At 32.9% G+C, this 21,492-nt stretch overlaps 1 protein-coding gene and 2 non-coding genes across 3 annotated transcripts; 1 reads left to right on the forward strand and 2 right to left on the reverse strand.

The window, feature by feature from the left end:
* Positions 1–18,458, forward strand: LOC135958483 (uncharacterized). The gene is made up of 8 exons (XM_065509390.1): positions 1–33; positions 1,335–1,459; positions 1,522–1,657; positions 1,758–2,198; positions 16,771–17,249; positions 17,317–17,595; positions 17,661–17,888; positions 17,963–18,458. The coding sequence occupies exons 1-8, from the start codon at positions 1–3 to the stop codon at positions 18,456–18,458; spliced, it is 2,217 nt and encodes a 738-aa protein (XP_065365462.1).
* TRNAY-GUA (transfer RNA tyrosine (anticodon GUA)) lies at positions 12,126–12,220 on the reverse strand. Its single transcript has 2 exons — positions 12,184–12,220; positions 12,126–12,161 (listed from the first exon to the last, which is right to left on the reverse strand). It is a non-coding gene; the product is annotated as a tRNA-Tyr (tRNA).
* TRNAY-GUA (transfer RNA tyrosine (anticodon GUA)) lies at positions 15,181–15,276 on the reverse strand. The gene is made up of 2 exons: positions 15,240–15,276; positions 15,181–15,216 (listed from the first exon to the last, which is right to left on the reverse strand). It is a non-coding gene; the product is annotated as a tRNA-Tyr (tRNA).
* Positions 18,459–21,492: the final 3,034 nt, after the last annotated feature.

Consider the following 21,492-nt stretch of genomic DNA (forward strand, 5'->3'; position numbering starts at 1 on the left):
ATGGATATATTTTCCATCGCAAGCAATGTTTCGGTACAGAAATTATTTTCTTTTATAGAGTTCAAGCTGTATTTCGTACATACAAAAATCGTATTTCAAGGTCTCTAGGCTTCAATTCGTATGGTACGCAATTTCCCTGCTTTAGGTTGAATCCTGATGCTCGTTTGAAATTGCCAATGATTTAGTAAGTTCTTGATTTTGGCAACAACTTTTATGAAGTAATTCCTCCAATTCATGGCCTTCAAACATGTTTGGCTGGCCTGGGCGATCTTTGTAATCCATATCAAAAACACCACTTCTGAACCGCACAAATCATCTCTTGCACGTTGAAACCGATGAAGCATATTCACCATAAGCTTCGGCGAGCAATCGGTGTGCTTCAGCGGAATTTTTTTTTCAAATTAATGAAGTAAAGCAAAACTTCCCGCATATGACACAAAATTCGTCATTTTCGAAGAAAATCAAAACTTTATTGTTTACTACAATAACTAAATGAGAATAAACGTCAGATATACCCTTCAAAATGTCATATATATACGTTATTAAAGACAAAAACCACGTTCAAAAGATAAAACATATTTTGTGAATCCCGAATTTTTAAGTTATGCACCCAATATTATAACATCTATGTCAGTTTATGTTGAATTTTATCATTAAAATACCGTTACCAAAATAACAGCAACTACCGTTACCGAAATAATCTAACTTTGCGTTACCAACCTTGAGAAAAATACGAAAACTCAAGATTCAAGAAAAAGACGTTGGTTTGATGATTTGTTTACTTATATATTAACAGGGTAAATTTTAATGAAACTACATCCGTTATTGTGAAAAAACCGGGCGAAGGATTTGAAATTTGAATTTGCAAATACGTATAACACGATTGGCCCCTCGTTTAGGCAAATCATGTTTTTATTGGCCTAAACGAAGGGGTTAAAACTTTGATTTTGGACGAAACTTTCAAAAATGTTGCATGCCTGAGGTTGACCCTGCGACGCCGTTACTAAGGGGTCTCTGGAATCCGTCGTAATTGAAATATTCCTCTGTTACGTCTATGCGAAATTTGATATCAACCGGATCGGCGGGTTATAAATGGCAGATTAATTTCCAAAATATTTTAATTTATAACTCTAGTTTCCGAACTTACACGAAACCATCATTCCAGGAAGAGTTATACACAATAAAACTTGTACAATTTAATTATATAGGTAGAGTTCCTCATTTAATTTCTGTTGAGTAGTTTTTAATACTAGATTTTTATTATTTTGTTTATTCATCTTTTTGGAATTCACCACATCACCGTTGTTAATGCAAATATACTAACCACTTAACAGTATTATCAGATTCTGAATTTCTTACGCCCACAGGAATGCTTGAGACTGAAAATCATCGAACGTTTACTGAAAGAGGGATCGAGTGCCGAGGAGCCCATAAATATACCATTATCGGATTATTCAAGGTAAATTAAGGAAAACTTTAAATAAATTAAACAACATTTAATTAATTAACAATGGATTATAGTGATGAAGGCAGCAGTTCTAGTTCTGATAATGAAGGTAAAGCTTCTGCTAAGGAATTTTCGGATTTAGAGGGTCCTTGTTGTCATCCATTAAGAGCGCCACCATGTTCACCAGAGTTAGATGTGGAAATACGTAAAGTAAGTTTATTTAAAATGATTTTAATAAAAAAAAACTCAAATAAATTATAAGCTTCCTAGTAAACCATTGTATAACTTACAAACCTTGACCTTTAAACAGTTCCGTTACAGTCGTATGCGTAAAATTATGCAAGAATTGGATCGTATATATTTCCAACCATTATTTCATAAAAAATTTCGTTTTCTATTAAAAGCAAAACGTTCAACCATCAAGAAACGTAAAAGAAAACTTAACAAGATAGCAATGGACTTGAGTTCCACTACAATGGAGTCTCAAACTTTAAGGGAAAAACAAAATTCTAGTATAATCAATCAAATCACATTACAATATGTTAGAAATTTTGGAAAGTGTGAAAGTTCTACTTCTATTCAAACTTTGAGACCTCAGGAACAAGATATAGGCAACAAATCAAAACATTTTAACAAAAAACGATTAAAGGCTGTTGGTCCAGATCTGGAGAAAAAGAGACTTGTAAAAGTATCAAGAAAATTACGTTTGTGGCTGAAGAAACGTAAAATTTTTATAGTGCGAAGAAAATTGGTAAATAGAACAAAAGATTTGACAAAAAAATCAGTTATTAAAATAGTAAATACCAGGATTTGGAGATAAAAATTCAAAATGTATAAATTGTATTGCAAATGTGCATGCACATGCATGTTTTACATCCGATTTTTTAATGTTTCTGTTCAAATTTAATGCCTTTTTTAAAGGATAACAAAATTTCAATATCAAAAATAGTACTACATACTATTATTTTTTAATGCCTTTAAATAAATTTCTTTTTCGCTGAAAACTAAAACTATTTTCTTCCGCTTTGCAATGAACTAGAGATAATTGGTTTGTGTATTTATTTTTAATTTTATTGAAATTGATGTCTTTTCGACATGTGTGTTAAATGTAAAAAAAAGAAAAACACAAGCACACATCACACATCGCACTAGGTTTCTAGGTGAACATAAATAAAATTAAAAAAGACACAGAAAAAAAAAACTTAAAAACAAATTAATTTTGAGTTCATTGCCAGGGACACAAACATACGACATCGATATGTCGCATCTACTCTATACTAGAGTCATTCATGGCAAATTTATTGCCAGTAAGAGTGAAAAACAACAAAAAGAACCAACAAGAGAGTGTGAGAAAATAAAATTTTAAGCATTTTAAATTAGAATAAATGTCACTTGCGAAATTTACAGGTATTTTTAAATACGCAATGCAAGTGATAACACCGTGAAACAGAAAAAAAAAATACTTTTCACACATAACACCACAAATTAGAATCTTTGATGAATATTTTACACAAAGTATACAGAGGTGACAATTTTGACGTTTCAAAGAAGCCAAAAAAAAGTCATGAGGCAGCTGTGATGGAGAGAGATAGGAATAGTAATTATTGGTTCCCAAATTTATTGTGTGTTAAAGTAAATTTATTGTGTGTTAAATATAAATTTATTCAAAGTGGGGCAGAATCGAAATTTTTTGTAAATAAATCTGGCATTTCTAAACGGCTTATCCGATCAAGATGAAATTTGACATGGGCGCAGACAAGGAGTATTTGAGTTTATGTTATTAAAATGGACCCTACAAATGCTCCAGCGGTGGCGGTATGGGTGCTCAAAGTAGGGCACCTTGGACATGTAAAATTTTTAAACACGTGCCATTTTTTCCCATCCGATTTCAAAGATTTTTACATTTTTGGAAAGCGATCGGCTAGGTCTTGAAAAAACATGCTTGTGTGTGCTATTTATCTCATAAAAATTTTAATTTTTAAGAGATAAGTTGAAATTTAAAAATTTTGCCATACCTTGGTCCCCTTTTTTTAAAATATAGGCCGTACTTTTGGACCGAATGGACTCGAATTTTTAGTTAGTTAGACAACTAAATTACCAATAATATGTAAGAGATTTCAGAGCAATATCAATAACGGATCCAAAAATAAACGATTTTCAATTTAAAAATTAAAAAAAAAATAGTATATTTTTGCTTTTTTTTTTGGGAGAAAAGGTGACTATTAAAAACTTTCTTTAAGAACGTATACAAATTTTATGTTTTTCTGTAAGGTATCTTTATGGAGAACATTTTGATATAAAAAACATTTCCTATTTTTTGAATGTGTCGCCCTTCGGAATTTGACCTATTTTTTATCAAAATTTCAACTTTGGACCACACGTTCTAAAATCCCAAAGCTGGGATCAGAAAATTGAAAGGAGTTTTGGAAACGCTTGTATTCCCTATTTATACCCAAAGTATTTTCCCAGCCCCGAAGGAAATGTGAACTCTATGGGCAAAAATGTAAAAAAAAATTGGGATTTTCGCTCCAATTTTTAGGATTTGCGGAATTCCTTTTGACATTTTGACAAGTTTATTTTACATTTTGTTATTTAGAATGACAAATGTAAAAAACGTTGAAAATTTCATTGAGGTTTGTTAATAAATAAAGATTTTATTACATATTACATATTTATTGAGTTTGTAAAACGAAAATTTGCATCAAAATTTTAATAGGATTGCAATTAATTAGGAGCAATTTGATCCACATTTATTCCGAATTAATTTTTTTTGTTTAGATAAGTTAATTTTTGGCCTCACAAAAGAAAATTCAAGTCAATATCTCAATTAGATTCAAAATATGCCACTTTAAAACACCGTCCCATTTGGAATCGGACGTGTTTAAAAATTTTACATGTCGAAGGTACCCTATTTTGAGCCCCCAAAGCACCGTCGCTGGAGCATTTGTAGGATCCATTTTAATAACTTAAACTCGAATACTCCTTGTCTATGCCCATGTCAAATTTCATCCTGATCGGATAAGCCGTTTAGAAATTCCAGATTTATTTCCAAAAAATTTCGATTCTGCCCCACTGTGCATTGTTAGCTATGACCTTTTCCTATCTTTCTGGCAACAAATGGATTCCGAGCCAAAAGATTGGATCATCTTTTGAGGCTAAGAACGATTGAAGTCAATATCGGATACTCAGTTCTGAAGTGAAGCTTATTCCAGAGAGCGTTCTGCATTGATCAAAACAAATAGTACTCATATCTGACCGCATATTCTGAGCATTTTCGGCCAATGCTCGCTTCAAACGAATCAGTTGCAGTCGGGTTATTGTAATGGATACATTTTTCATCGCAAGTAATGATTCGGTGCAAAAATGATTTTCTTTTATAGCGTTCAAGCATCATTTCGGACATGCAAAATCGTCTTTCAAGGTATCTGGGCTTCAATTCAATTTCGAACATTTAGACATTTTTGATTGAGTAGCTCCCAATAATTTTGCATGCTCTTGTTGAGTTTTACAACAATCTTCATGGAGTAATGCATCCATTTCTTGGTCTGCTGTCCTGGACGATATTAGACTTCCGTGAAACCGATGCAACACATTCACCATGAGCTTTGGTGAGCAATATGTGTGCTTCAGCGGTACTTTTCTTAAAATTAAAGAAGTAAAGCAAAACTTCCCGCATATGACACTTTGTTGGTAAAAAATTCTACATTTTGGAAGCAAAAAAAAAACTTTGTTGTTGATGGAATATTACGGTTTCATGCCTGGCCGCATATTCTGGGCGTTTTTCGGGAAATGCTCGCTTCAAAAGAATCAGTTGAGTTTGGTACATGTTCCCTGTGATGGTGTGGTCTGATTTCAATAGCTCATAATAGATAGGATTCTTTTGCTTCCACCAGATACTGAGAATTTCCAAAGTGCCATGGATATTTGGCTTTGGTGTCGATTCGGCTGGATGGACGGGCTTCACATATGATCTCTTTCCCTTCGGGTTAGCGTAATGGATCCATTTTTCATGATTCGGTGCTAAAATGATTTTCTTTTATAGCGTTCAAGCATCATTTCGGACACGCAAAAACGTTTTTCAATGTCTCTCGACTTTAATTCTTATTGTACTCAATTTCCCCGCTTTTGGATGAATCCTGTTCTTCGCAAACATTTTGAAATTGCTGCTTGAGTAGCTCTCAATGATTTTGCAAGCTCTTGTTGAGTTTAACATGGAGTAATGCCTCCTGGGCGATCTTTGTCTTCCGTGGCAACTCTGAACCGCAAAATCCATCTCTCCCACGTTGAAACAGATTCACCATTAGCTGTGGTGAACAATCAATCAATTCAAATTAAAGAAGTAAATCAAAACTACCGTCAAGAAGCTTTACTTGAACTTGAGTTTGATTCAAAATTATTCTGTTGTTGTTGTAGCAGCAAGAACAATTTTACAATAATCAATCTGTATATTCTGGGGGTTCTGCATGTTGTTCGAGTCCAAAAAATTGTGCTACTTCAACAGGATGAGTCCATAAATCCATAGAACTGAGTGAAGCAAGGTTGGCTGAACAGTTAAATATGTGGATGGTGTCAAGAGGATCCTGACCACCTGCTGGGCATAAGTTAATGACGGCACGGTCTATGCGGGACCAAAAGGCATTAAGTCAGTTGCTCTATCCTGATCTATGTTGTACCAGAACGATTCTTGTTCCACGCGACACAATCTTCTCGGCGTCTGCTATAGGTGATGGGCGACCTCCAAATACGACATTCATAGGTATCCTGCTACCGCGCAATTGATGTCGTTCAAAGCTGTCATATATGAGCGTATTTCCGTAGGTCCTGTCTGGCAAGCCTCGGGGGAGACTCCAACTGTGTGATGTTGAAGTTTGGATGACTCCTCCGGTGACATGACGTTGTGTTCCTTGACCGGTAGAACCATGGTTTCCCCGTGAAGTTGGTGTTCGGAGGTAATTTGAAGGCAGCAAGTGACGGTCCTTAAGACTGCGTTTTGACAGCTTTGAATATTTCTCCACCGGGTATCACTCAAAAAAGGCGACCACACTGAAGCAGCATAGTTGACCACTGACAAACCAATAGTCTTGTAGGTAGCTAGCAAGGTTTCTTTGTATATACCCCAAGTACTGCCGATTAGTGCTTTAAGGACCTTGTTCTTATTTCGCAGTTTATGCGTGATTGCAGTAGCGTATGCTGAGGAGGTAAAAAGGCTATCAAGTAACACCTAAGATTATTGGGTGGTTCACTGTCGGAATTTGTACGACGTCGACCATGATGCCATGAAATTCAGTTTTACCTCCTTCGTCCAGGTGGTGAAGAGTGTTGCCGATGACTTTGTTGGTGAAGAAATTGTGGATTTCATTGAGATAACCATTTACCATACCGCAAAGATCATCAATGTTGTGACTGCTGCCAATATAGTGCAGTCGGCTGTATATGAGATTATCTCCACTCCCTGTGGGGGCACTGGGAGTTTAGAGAGGTAGAAGTTAAACAGGAGCGGCGACAATAACCCGCTCTGAGGGACTCCTTGCTTAACTCAACGGGATTTTGAGCTTTTGTCTCTAAACTCCACGAACAACTGACTGCCACTCAGATAGTTCACTATCCATCTCTTCGTGTTGTTGGGCATTGTGGACTTGTCTGTCATTATTCTGTCATTTTGTTTAATGATTCATTAAGTTCTTTAATCCAAATCTCTTAATCCGAAAGCTATTACAATCTATCTATTGTTCAAAATTAAATTGTGAAACAATAAATTGTTGTTCTTTGTGAAAATCTCGTGTCAAAATCATTAAAATTCTTGCGGCATGAAAAAAAAATGGCATGAGGCATGATGCATGCCGCAATAAAAATGAATTGAAATAAAAGAACAAACAAACAATTGTTTCAGTAAAACGTCCCTGAATTCTTTTTAGTTTCATAGTTTGTTTTTATTGTATGTATGGTATGTAGTTTTTTCGTAATACTATTTAAATTTTTTGTTTTTATTTTTTGTTGGCATTGACAGTGATTTTCTTTTGCTTTCGTGTTTCGTGTAGACACCGCAGCCAAACACATAAAATAGAAAGTTTTTTGTGTTCATTTCTTTTTTTGCAATTGTTTAAAATGTAAAAAAAAAAAAACACCCAGAAAAAATAACATGATTGCAATTTACAAATTGGGTCATACAAAAATGTCATAAGAAAACTATAAGTGTGCAAATAAAAGCCCAGTAATGAAAATAATTGGCATATTAGAATTTGTTGCAGGTTTCAGGAAAACCTTACGATAGTTTTATATTAAAATGGGGGATTTACAATAGATGGTGTATCGCGGTTTTTTAACTTATATGTCATTTTGAAGCGTACATATCTGTCATTTATTCTCACTTAGTTATTAAACATTATAGTGTAAACAACGTTTTTTTTTGCTTTGAAAATATGCGGGAAGTTTTGCTTTACTTCTTTAATTTGAAAAAAGATGCTGCTGAAGCACAACGATTGTTCACCAAAACTTATGGTGAATGTTTTCCATTGATTTTAACATGCGACAGATGGTTTGTGCGGCAAACAGCCAAAAAAGTTTGAAGACAAAGAATTGTAGACATTACTCCATGAAGATTGTTGTCAAACTCAACAAGAGCTTTTGAAAATCATTGGGAGATACTCAATCAGCAATTTCAAAACGTTTGCAAGCAGCAAACATGTTTGAAAAGAAAATAATTTTTGCACCGAATTATTACTTGCTGCAGCGTAAGAGATTGTATGTGAAGCCCTGCCAACCAGCCCTATCGACACCAAAGCTGACCCGTCAACTACCAGCTGCTCGTCACCAGCATGGATTCCGTAAAATGCACAGTACCACCACAGCATTATCCGCCATAGTCACTCAGATCTCACAGGGCTTAAACCAGCAGAGGCCTTGTGAACGAACTATCCTAGTGGCACTTGACCTGTCGAAAGCCTTCGACACTGTCAGTCACGCCACACTCTTCCAGGACATCCTGCAGTCCACAATGCCCAACAACACGAAGAGATGGATAGTGAACTATCTGAGTGGCAGGCAGTCGTTCGTGGAGTTTAGAGACAAATGCTCAAAACACCGTAGAGTTAAACAAGGAGTCCCTCAGGGCGGGGTCCTGTCGCTGCTCCTGTTTAACTTCTACCTCTCTAAACTCCCAGTGGCCCCACAGGGCGTAGAGATAATCTCGTATGCGGACGACTGCACTATATTGGCAACAGGTCACAATGTTGATGAGCTTTGCGGTATGGTAAATGGTTATCTCAATGCAATCCACAATTTCTTCACTGCACGTAACCTGCAGTTATCACCAACGAAGTCATCAGCAACACTCTTCACCACCTGGACAAAGGAGGTAAAACTGAATTTAGGCATCATGGTCGACGGCGTACAAATTCCGACAGTGAACCACCCGAAAATCTTGGGTGTCACTTTTGATAGCCTTTTTACCTCCTCAGCACACGCCACTGCAATCACGCATAAACTGCGAAATAGGAACAAGGTCCTTAAAGCACTAGCCGGCAGTACTTGGGGTATGGACAAAGAAACCTTGCTTGCTACCTACAAGATGATTGGCCAGTCAGTGGTCAACTATGCTGCTCCAGTGTGGTCGCCTTCGTTGAGTGATACTCAGTGGAGAAATATTCAAAGCTGTCAAAACGCAGCCTTAAGGACCGTCACAGGCTGCCTTCAAATAACCTCCGAACACCACCTTCATGAGGAAACCAAGGTTCTACCGGTCAAGGAACACAATGTCATGTTGACGCAACAGTTCCTTCTGGGATGTCATCGGAGGAGTCATCCAAACTTCAACATCACACAGTTGGAATCTCCCCCGAGGCATGTCAGACAGGACCTTCGGAAATACGAGGAGAACATACAGAGGTATGTGCAGGATCCATTTGATCGCCGCTCGTATATGACAGCTTTGAACGACATTCACAAAGACGCCATCAATTCCGCGGTAGCAGGATACCGTATGAATGTCGTACTTGGAGGTCGCCCACCACCGATAGCAGACGCCGAGAAGATTCTGCCGCGTGGAACAAGTGTCGTTCTGGCACAACTTAGATCAGGATGGAGCAACAGGCTTAATGCCTTTTGGTCTCGCATAGACCGTGCCGTCCTTAACTTATGCCCAGCATGTGGTCAGGGTCCTCATGACACCCTCCACATATTTAACTGTTCATCCAACCCTACTTCACTCAGTCCAATGGATTTATGGACTCATCCTGTTGAAGTAGCTCAATTTCTTGGACTTGAACAACATGCAGAACCACCAGAACATCCAGATTGATTATTGTAAATTGTTCATGCTGCTACAACAACAACACCAAAGCCAAATATCCACGGCTCTAAGGTAATTATCTGTATTTGATGGAAGCAAAAAGGTCCTATCTATTATGAGTTGCTGAAATCTGACCAGACCACCTAAGGGAACCTATACCGAACGCAACTGATTCGTTTGAAGCGAGCATTTGCAGAAAAACGGAAAAAAATATGCGTCCAGACATGACAGCGTAATATTCCATCAGGACATCGCTCGTCCACTTGTTGTAATACCTGTTAAGAACTATTTGAAAGCAGTGGTTGGGAAGTTTTGCCTCATCCGCTTTTTAGTCCAGAACGTTCCCATTCCGATTACTATTTATTTTGATTGAGGCAGAACGATTCACTTTGGAACAGAGTATACGATATTGACTTGATTCGTTCTTGGCCTCAAAAGATGAGCAGGAATCCATATGTTGCCAGATAGATGGGACAAGGTCATAGCTAACAATGGTCAATACCTTGAATAAATTTATATTGTAAAATCAAACAAAAAAGACTAACCTTGGTGCAAATTTCATCCCGATCGGAAGACATCGATTTCAAAAGTTGGTTCACTTGACATGAAATTCCCCATATAACAAAACACTCATGGCAAAGGGTATAAAAATGTAAAAATTTGGTCAAAATGTGATCTACTTTGGCCTATGGTAACACCACTCTGTTTAAATATACCATCTTTGCAAACTATATTCATAAAGCTTAACTTCTGATATTCAAGTTTTGTGGAAATCGTATCATTAGTTTTTACTACCATTTATTTTGTTGTCAATCCCTTTGTCTGGTATAACAAATTACAATTCAGATTTAAAACCACAAGTTTTAGAGAGACATTTCTGTCACTATCAGCCCAATTATGAAAAAAAAATTATATTTATTTATCCAACAAAATTCTTGTGCAATAAACTATTTAAAACCTCTATTATCCCCTTCAAAGTGTAGCTGAGTTTGTAAACATGCATAAAAAAAAGTATTTTCGCAACAATAACAAAAACAACACGTCATAGTATTTGTAACGGTACCAGGAGTTCAGCTAAAAGCACAACATGTCAAAATACAACAAATTCTTAAGGAAAACCCTTGTAAAAATGGATGACAACACAAAAGCAAACATTAAAAAAAACACATGAAAACAAAAACAAACAAAACAATTACGTGTCACTTTTTGTTTACAAAAATCCCCAAACTGAAGACTATTTGCCAATAAAAAAAAACAATTTCTTTATAAAACAAGTAAGAGCTACTATTTTCGGCTGTGCTGAATATTATATACCCTTCACTAAAGTATACTTTTTTAAAATATTTTTTGGTGAACATTTTTTTTAAATTTTATTGGTGAAAAAATATGATTGAAAATAATTTATAGTAAAAAAATGTTTAGGGTAAAAAAAAATGTTTGGGTAGAAAAAAACTCGATTTGAAAAAATTTTGTTTCCGATTTTGACCCTATGTCGTTATATACATTGTCAATATGAATGACTTAGTAATCCAGATATATGTAGATACAAATCGAACAAAAATCAAGGTAGTCTTTATTTCTTTCCCAGCCATTTGAGGTCCGATTTTCTCGATTTTAAATAGCAACCGAACCGGGATTATAGCGGATATATGTATGTAAGACGGACAAGGTTATATCGACTCCTCTATCTATAGCGATCCAGAATATACACTTTATGGAGTCGCAAATGAAAAATGTAGAAATTACAAACGGTATGACAAACTTGCCACTCATGGCGAAGGGTATAACAACAAAATTGAAGATTTTAGTTGCTACACTTTAAATGGTTAAAATATATCGTAAAAGGAAAAGAAATTGTAAAAAAAATTATAAAAAAATTAAACATCAAACAAACAATTTTGCAGAACAAAAGAGTGATTTATGTAAACTTGGCAATTTCATTTATTTATTTTGCCATTATTTATTTAAATCCCCCTTGTCTTGCAATCCCACCAACAAAAAAAAAGCACACCGGGCCAAAGACATAATTTGGCAACCGACTTTAAAGACATAAAACAAAAACATTTGAGGCAAGAGCAAAAAAAAATAAAAAACAAGCTAGAAAAATTTAAGAATTAATAGATTTTATATCGATAAGACAAAGAATTATTAGACATTATTTAATAGGTATGTATTTATTCGCAAACAAATAAATGCAAGTAAATAAATAAATTTGTTAAGCAATTTTAAGGAATTTTGACAAACAACATTTTTGAGAATTTCCTAAAAACGTAATTAAATGATAAAATTTTAAGAAAATAAACAAAATACATACAATTTAATAAAAAAAAATTATAAAACAAAACAAAATATTTAAAATTAAATAAAAAAAAATAAAAACAAAAAATTTAATCCTTCGAACCGGATTTGAACCAGTGACCTATGGATTTCTACAATGTTGAATATACTTCTACAGTCCACCGCTCTACCAACTGAGCTATCGAAGGTTATATTGTTACTTTGACAAAGTACTGTGTTGTATTAGTGTAAATATATATATGGTGAATTTAATCTCAGACATAAACCTGTTAGGGTTGTGTTATTAGCTAAATTAGGCAGCATATTCAACAAATACTTTAGTTATGTTAACTGAACGCAGCCAACATAAAGTGTGGTGAATTTAATTACAGCCAAAGAAATAGTCTAGTACATTATTTAATATGGATTGTAATTATTTTGAACAGGAAAACTAATGAAATACAAATAGGTATTGTCGAATCTAAAATAAAGCAGTCCGATTTTTTATTAAAAACCTGTTAATATCTAAAGAATTTTAGCATATCGAGAGACTATATTGAAAACCCTCGTATCTTAAAAAACATTTTTTTCTACAATATATTTTTACATTTTTGTATTATTGGCTGTTTTATTAATAATAGAGTGGTTTTTGTACAAAAGTATTAACATTGTATAAATAAAACGTATGTATATATTCCAAACCCTTTATCTTAAAAAACACAACTTTTCAGGAGAGCCAAAAAACTGTTTTTTCGCGTATTACATGATTTATTAAAATTCGGTATTCTACATTATTTTTTTAAAGCAACTACTGAATCTCACATATAATTGTTTTTTTTTAATTGCATTATTGCGGACTATATGATAGATAGAGGGTTTTTCTCCTCAATGTCTATGTATGAAAATGATGAGATAGTGGATTTTGGACTTTAATAAAATTAAATTATTTTGATTTCATTTATGCCATCTGTCAGTTTTTAACGTAATTTATTTAAGATAACGGCTAATAATACAAATTAAGATAATAAAATAAACAATATTAAAAATTAACTAACTTTAACCATTAATTTGTATGCCATGGACATTATATTTTCCAAAAACAAAAAGGTAAAATAAGTTCATGTTACTTTAATTCAGAATCGGCATTCGCTATTTTTATAAATGATTGAAAAATGTAAAATTCATGTTCAGCATGCAAAAATTAGTAAGAAAAAATGAATTGCAAGAACAAATTATTCCAAAATAATATTAGAAAATTAATTATTTGAAAAGATAGAGAGTTTTGCATTCGGAAAAAAACAATTGTATAAAATAGAGAAATAACAAAAATGCTAATAAAACAGCAAAAAAGTAAGCTTTTTATGAAATTGACACCATAGATGAGGGCTGTTTTACTGAAATTTTTACCATCAAAAAGTAATTTTCATGAAAATCAAGGATGTTGAATGTAGGCCTTCAATAACTTTTATTTGTATTGTAAAAAATAAAGAGAAACTTAAACCGTTCAATATAAAAATTCTCAAAAATACGTAAATTTATTCAAATATTGTACAAATCCATTACACATTAAAATATTAGCATATTACTCGGTATTTATAAATTTATCCACTTTTCCGGAAACTCTCCCATTAAAGATTTTATAGTTGCTTCTGTTACCTTTTTGAACGAGGTGACATGTCTTGGGATACCTTTCCTGTGTTCTTTAATTCTTTTTTTCCAAGAGCCCAATATTTTTCCACAGGCCGAAGTTCTGGACAGTTGGGTGGATTTGCATCCCGTAGTACAAAATTTACATTATTGTTTAAATACCACTCAAAAGCCTTTTGCCATAGTGGCATGCTGCTAAATCGGGACAGAAATCTGAAAGCATTCTGTGCTGTTTTAAGAAAAGTAAAAGCCTTTCTCTATGAACATTACCTCGTCCATCAGCCACATACAAATCTTAACCCGGAATTTTTGAAAAGTCTGCCAGTAGAATAAGTTTAATCGTATTTTTTCTTTCGTTCTTTTGCTTCTAAGTTCTTTAATGCATTGCGATCTGGAACTTTCTGAACTTTATACGACTTCAACCCAGCTTTAGCTTTGGCTCTGCATACAAAAAAATCATATATGCTCTTCTGATAGAAGTGTTCGGTGCTCTTCGAAAGAATTGTTCGACTTATATCTGTTAGACATTTTTTTTTATACTGTTCCAGGTTTTCTTTCAATGTTCAGGTCTTCCATATACTGTTTTGAAATAGTGTGACGATGAACCTTCAAATCGTTTGCTATTTTTTTGAAGTCCATATTAGATTTTTTTGAAAAGTTTTAATTATTTGGTGACCATTTCGACCGAAATAACAGTTGTAAATAAATTACATATTTTAAAAGCTAACGTGATAAAAAAAAATGAGAATTTGTTGGACCAAAAGGATAAGTTTTGGCTGGAATAGTGTGTATAAGATTTTTTTTGACTCACTTTTTATTTCGAAACTTTTAGTAATGTCACTGTCATCATAATGTATAAATTCGGTTTATTATTGTTTTATAATTTTAACATAACTATAAAAACTTTTTTTAGCTGTTCAGATAAGAAACTACGTTTTATGCCTCAAATTAAAATAAATCTGATTTAATTTTTGTATACACGAATGTTTTTAGTTATTTTTGAGTGTAAGAATCACGCACCTGACAGTGGATTTTTTAAAATAACTGTCAAACATGTATACCCTTCGATAGCTCAGTTGGTAGAGCGGTGGACTGTAGAAGTTTATTTAACACACGTAGATATCCATAGGTCACTGGTTCAAATCCGGTTCGAAGGATTCATTTTTTTTTAAATTTTTATTTATATTTATTAATAAAAATATTTAGTTTTTGAAAGAAAAACTGATTAAAAGAATTATATTTATAACAAATACGATTCCAAAGAAGAATGAAGGGAAGAATAGAGAAGTGTCAATGAACAAATTAAAACAATACTGTCTGTTTAACTCTTGTTTAACATTCTCAAAAAGTAAATTTTTGACAAAAGACAGGTTTTTGGCTCTCAGTTGCCTATCTAGTTGTCATCTATGACCATAGCATTCCAAATCATTATTTACTATTAAGTCAATACAAATTTAAATAATTTTAAAAATAAAAGTTTAAAATAACAATAATACTGGAATTTAAAAAATAAAAAAAATACTCCTTCGAACCGGATTTGAACCAGTGACCTATGGATTTCTACAATGTTGAATTAAACTTCTACAGTCCACCGCTCTACCAACTGAGCTATCGAAGGTGTTGGCAGAAAATTGACAAATGCAGCTGTTCAAGTAAATGTATACTGTTTAATAAATGTTTAAAGAAATACAAATTCACCTGTTGGGTGAAAGTAGTTTTTTTCAACATCATTTTAATATTTAATAGCAAAATACTTAAAACTACTATAGTGTTAAAAATACTGCTATACATACATCACGTGATTTATTTTGAAAATGTATCTGCTGGGTGAATAACATAAATTAAGTATACAACTTCAAGGTCAACTCTGTACCTATAGATTATTTGCACATAGCATGATGTACCCTTCGATAGCTCAGTTGGTAGAGCGGTGGACTGTAGAAGTTTAATTCAACATTGTAGAAATCCATAGGTCACTGGTTCAAATCCGGTTCGAAGGATTAATTTTTTATTTTCAAATTTTATAAATTTTTAACAAATTTAGAATTTTAAAATATTTTATAAATTTTTAACAAATTTAGAATTTTAAAATATTTCACAATGAATTTAGTTAGAGTTTCAGAATTAAATTTGGATTTTTGCAATGGAATTTAATATTTTCTAGAGAAATTTACATTTTCAGAATAAAATTTAGAATTTTAGAAATAAATTTACAATTTATGAATGGAATTTAGAATTTCAGAATAAAAGTTTAAATTTTCACTATCGAATTTACAAATTCAGAATAAAATTTAAGATTTAAGAATGAAATTTTTAAATTCAGAGTGAAATTTAAGATTTCAGATTCAAATTTACAAATTCAGATTAAAATTTCAGAAATAAATTTAAAATTTTAGACCGAAATTTTGAATTTCAGAATTAATAATTATAAATTCAGAATAAAATTTAAGAAATTTATAAATTCAGTATGAAATTTATAAATTCAGTATGAAATTTACAAATTCAGAATGAAATTTACAATTTCAGAATAAAATTGAGAAAGAAAATAATATTTTTAGAACGACATTTAGAATTTCAGACTATAACTAAGATTGTTAGAATGAAAGTAAGATATTTAGAATGAAATTTAGAATTTCAGAATAAAATTTACGATTTGGAAATTGAAATTTGCAGTTTCAGAATGATATTTACAAATTCATAAAGAAATTTACAATCTCAGAATGAAATTTAGTGAAATTCAGAATGAAATTTAAGATTTCAGAATGAAATTTACAATTTCAGAATAAAATTAGGATGGTTAGAATGAAAATTAGAATTTTAGAATGAAATTTAAAATTTCAGAATAAAGTTGAAGATTTCAGAATAAAATTTACAAATTCAGAATGAAATTTACAATTTCGGAATGAACATTATTCAGAATAAAATTTAAGATTTCAGAATGAAATTTACAAATTCAGAATAAAATTTCGATTTTGAAATTTTTAATTAACAAATTCAGAATAAAATTTCCAAGTTCTTATTGAAATTTAAACATTTCAGAATGAAAAATATACAAATTTCCTTTAAAATTAAGAATTTCAGAATAAAATTTTTGAAATAAAATCCATTTCAGCCTCACCGCTTAAAGTTCCGTTTAAAATCATTACATCGCCGGAAAAAAGACGAGCGTCTACTCCTAGATATGCCAACCACCGATCCCGGATCAGATTTATTATTCTCCACCGATGACGAGTACATCGATGCTAATGGCGTTGTCACTTGCTATGGCACAATGCCACCACGCATTAGACGCAATCTATTAAAAAGTGAATTACAAAGACGTTATATAGAAGAAATTGGTGATGGTCTTAGGAATATGCCGCCCGAACTGATAATAACATCGCCCTCGAATAAGCCGAAACAAAAAAATCATTCTGTGCGAATACTGTACAAACCAACAGCTGCCGAAAAATATGAAAGAAAATTACAAACAACAAATGAACTGCCGTTTATAGGACATCCAGCGAAAAGAACAAGTTCATGGCATAATTTAAACACGGCCGGACACTCGCCAACATTGACGCCCTACAAACCAAGTGCTACGAAAAATAAGTGAGTAAGAGTTTGATTAGAATTTTGTATGACAGTAGTTTAATTTCTTAATTATTTTTTTGTTTAGAGCCCATAGTCCCTTTTATCGACCTTTGTCAAAAAAGGAACCCTTAACAAAAGAAGATTTGGATATTAAATTGTCTTTGAAAAAGAAAATTTGGACTGGTATTCAACCGGATGATATTTCGCTGGGCATTGATCGCACACGACCTTTATCATGGGTGGCGCCACAATCTCTGAAAAGTAAAAAGATGAGCAGTGATCAACATTTAAATTGTGGCTTGAATTTAGCAAAACTTTCAAGCAGCAATAACACAAAAAGATGGGAAAATGAAGCATTTTTAACGTAAGTAACTGATAATTTAAAACCAGTAATTTTAAATCATAAATTTAAATTTGTTTAACCTGCAGAGCCTGTACCCAAAAGTTAATGGAGTGGCAAATAATGAATTCAAATCCCGATGCATCTCCATGTAGTCAAAAAACCAAAGTGCCTCTAAAACTAGTAGTACCAGATATAAATGAAGATCGTACAATGTGTTTATTTAAGCATTTGGCCAATATAAAAAAACCCTGTACACCAAATTCTTCCACAAAACCAGACAATGAAGCCACCAGTACTAAAATAAAAACTAAAAGGTAAATTTTTCAAAATTCAGACTCAAAATATAATAAAATTTACTTTAAAAATTAATAATTTTCTTTCATTCAAGAACTACCATCTCCAAAGTTGTCGAAACTAGTAAAATTTTAACCAAAATCAGCAAATCTAAACCACGCAACAACTTAGCCATAACTCATCGAGCTGGGGCCAAGCAAACCGGCACACAACATAGAACACATGGACGTAGTAATAAATTCAAAACTGGTGGCTTAGTAGTGACAGCAGTGCAGACAGGAGTTAGCAGTAATGGCGCGGCAGGCGCCAAAAAGAATAAGAAATTAAAATCATTACAAAATAAACTTGCAAATACCAGCAATTCTAATGCAAACAATGTGGGTTGTGTCGAAGCCCGCAGACCCTCGACTCATAACAATAATAGTAGTAATGGTGGCCTTATTATGGCTGCAACGGCCACCACAATAGTACGCAAAGTTAAAACAAAATTAAAAAAGAAAAAACTATCCACAAATGTTAAACCAGAAACTGCAATTAGTTTAAATGCAATTTATAATAATAATTCTGATGGATCTACCAAATCACAATAATAAAATTAATATAGACATTTTTTTAAATTAATTTATGGGAGCATGTTTGTTTTATTCTTAAAGAAGAAATAATTTTGAATATTCTTTAGTTTTTATTTTGAAACATTTGAAGTATTGTCCATTGTTAGCTGTGACCTTTTCCCATCTTTCTGGCATCACATGAATTCCGTGACAAAAGAACTGCTCATCTTTTGAAGCCAAGATCGAATCAACCCGGATTCTCTGAAGTGAAGTTTATCCCAGAGAGAGCGTTCTGCATCGATCGAAACAAATAGTAATCGTACGGGGCAAGGACTGGACTATAAGGCGGGTCTGGCAAAACTTCCCAACCACTTATTTCTAAATAGTTTTTAACAGGTATGTATTTCAACATGTGGCAGTGCGAAGTCATGATGGAATATTACGGTTTCATGTCTGGCCACATATTCTGGGCGCTTTTCGGCCAATGCTTTTTTCAAACGAATGAGTTGCGTTCGGTACAGGTTCCCTTTTGGTCCCACTAAACATAGAGCATTAGCGCCATAGATATTTGGCTTTGGTGTCGATTCGGCTGGTTGGCCGGGCTTCACATATGATCTCTTACGCTTCGGGTTATCGTAATGGATCCATTTTCCATCGCAATAAATGTTTTTTTTATAGCGTTCAAGCAGCATTTCAGACATACAAAATCGTCTTACATTGCTCATTGAGTAGCTAGCTCCCAATGATTTTCAAAAGCTCTTGTTCAGTTTGACAACAATCTCTTCATGGCCTCAAATTCTTGGTATTCAAACTGTTTTGATTGTCCTAGGCGATATTTGTCTTCCGTGTCAAAATCACCACTTCTGAACCGCACAAACCATCTTTCGCACGTTGAAACCGATGGAATACATTTACCATAAGCTTTGGAGAGCAATCATAATATATATTTTTGTTAAGTTTGTAGTTTGTTGGTATTATGTGAAAATAAGCGTTTCAATTGTTGGACCCAAAACCACTTCTAGTTTTGGCCCGTGCGAATGCCTTGGTTTTTTCAATTATTTTGAAAACAAAAGATAGGTCTTATTAAGAACTGTAAATTGTCAAAATAAAAATCGTTTTTATTTGGATTTTTTCACTTTAGATGTGTTCGTCACGTTCGATATAACGGAATTACAAATTCAAAATTTGTAAGATCAAAAAGCTACAAGGGTGTTTATTTTAGGACAAAGTACGTCTTATGAAATTTGAGATTGTAAGGAAATTGCCGACTTACATAGTTATATGTTGTAATTTCATTATTAGAAAATTGTTTTAAAACTCTAAAATATTTTAAATCTGTAAAAACAGTATCATACCCCTTATACTGTCTACCGGTCAAGTTTAAATCCCCTTAACTGGCATCACTCAATTATTAAGATCTCTTTTATTTCTCACACTCTTTATTCTATTCACACTCTTTAGTTTTAATTTTCTTCCGCTATTCCGCTGTTTCTTATCAATGCAATTTTGATTTTTTTCTAACTATTTAACCAAATTACTTAATCGTTATAAAGAACATCATGGAACAAAAACGTGCAACAGCACCTACCTCAATCATTGAACTTAAATCAATCATTATTTATAAAATAATTTACATATTTTCGGCGAAAAAATCAATTATTGTGCGCCTTTTTTTCAATATTTCTCACATACACTTTTTGCTTATTTAAAGTTTGTATGTTTGTTTTTGTTTTCATTTTTTTTTCATCTCATCACCTGCACCATGGTAACTTTTTGTATACATTTTTACTTGCAAATTACAGTAACAAATTACACTTACCCTTTTCGTTTTATGGAAATGGAAAGTTTTAAAAACACTTTGCACTATGGAGTTTACACTACTTTGTTTTATTATTATTATTTTATTATTCTTAGATGATTGTTTACACAGAACAAAATTTATTTATTTTTATAACCCGTTACCGTACACCGAACGAACATACACAAGCATTAACTATCTCACGCATACACGCGATTTTTTACAACAAACATTCTCTTAATTTGTCAAAGTTTTTTGACATTCCGTTGCATGAGAAAACTTGGAAAAAAAAGTTTACGAAAATATGCCAGTGTTGTATTTTTAAGGATTTATAATAAACAAATGTAATTTCAAAAAAACAAATTATTGGAATTGGAGATTTAGTTGAAATTTCTTGAAAAGATAGTAAATTTTATTTATTTTATAGCTTTTTTATGTTTAAATTATATGTCCAAATGCAGTTACATATATTTTGTTGATTGAGCTGATAATATAAAAAAAAAACACAATTTCTTGTTCTAAATTTATCAGAAATAGGATTTCAGGATTTACGAAAATTTGAAAACCAAAATAATTAATCGTTAAAAGGTTATTCGGGTATACAAAATTAGTATTTTAGTAAAATTGTTTTTATGCTAAATTTCCAATTTTTAATTTGATACATTCACTGAAATTTATTGTTGGGGGATAAGCTAGTTCCTATGCGCATTTCACTGGTTGCTTAGGCCAGATCATCAGGAAACCTTTTCCCAAAAGGCTTTAGAAAAATTTTTTATAAAAACCCGTACATATCGTTTAAACTGGGTCAGACAGAAATGGAATAATGTTTTCTTATCGGATGAATCCAAATAGTATTAAGAAGAAGAGATTGGGGAACATTTGTAAGACGGGACTTGGTCCTAAGTACACAAATATGGCAGTCATGTTTGGCTTTGATAACATTATGATGTTTTGCTGTTTTTTAGGGAAATTTATGTTTAAATGAGGTTATGTATCTGATGAAAATATGCACCTACTGTGGACATTGCAGCATGACAATGACCTGTAACCGAGGTTGGGAAAATGAAGCATATTTTCAGCCAATTACGAAGTAGTTCCAAATTGTTTTTCTAGAATAACACGAAATAAATGAAGCGCTGTTATTTAATTATGCGTTTTTTACAAACCACAAATTTGTTTACTTAGCGGATAATTTAATTCGCACATATATGCACGAACATAAAATTGACACGAGGTGACCAAACGTGACAAATTCATGTGTGAACAAGAAATGGT

Source organism: Calliphora vicina, chromosome 4 (assembly GCF_958450345.1).
Source record: "Calliphora vicina chromosome 4, idCalVici1.1, whole genome shotgun sequence".
Lineage (NCBI taxonomy): Eukaryota > Metazoa > Arthropoda > Insecta > Diptera > Calliphoridae > Calliphora > Calliphora vicina.

Coding starts and splice junctions, on each gene's coding strand:
- LOC135958483 (XM_065509390.1), top strand. CDS start 1: ATGGATATATTTTCCATCGCAAGCAATGTTTCG. Junction 1,460..1,521: donor CCATTATCGGATTATTCAAG/GTAAATTAAGGA, acceptor AATGGATTATAG/TGATGAAGGCAGCAGTTCTA. Junction 17,889..17,962: donor ACTAAAATAAAAACTAAAAG/GTAAATTTTTCA, acceptor CTTTCATTCAAG/AACTACCATCTCCAAAGTTG.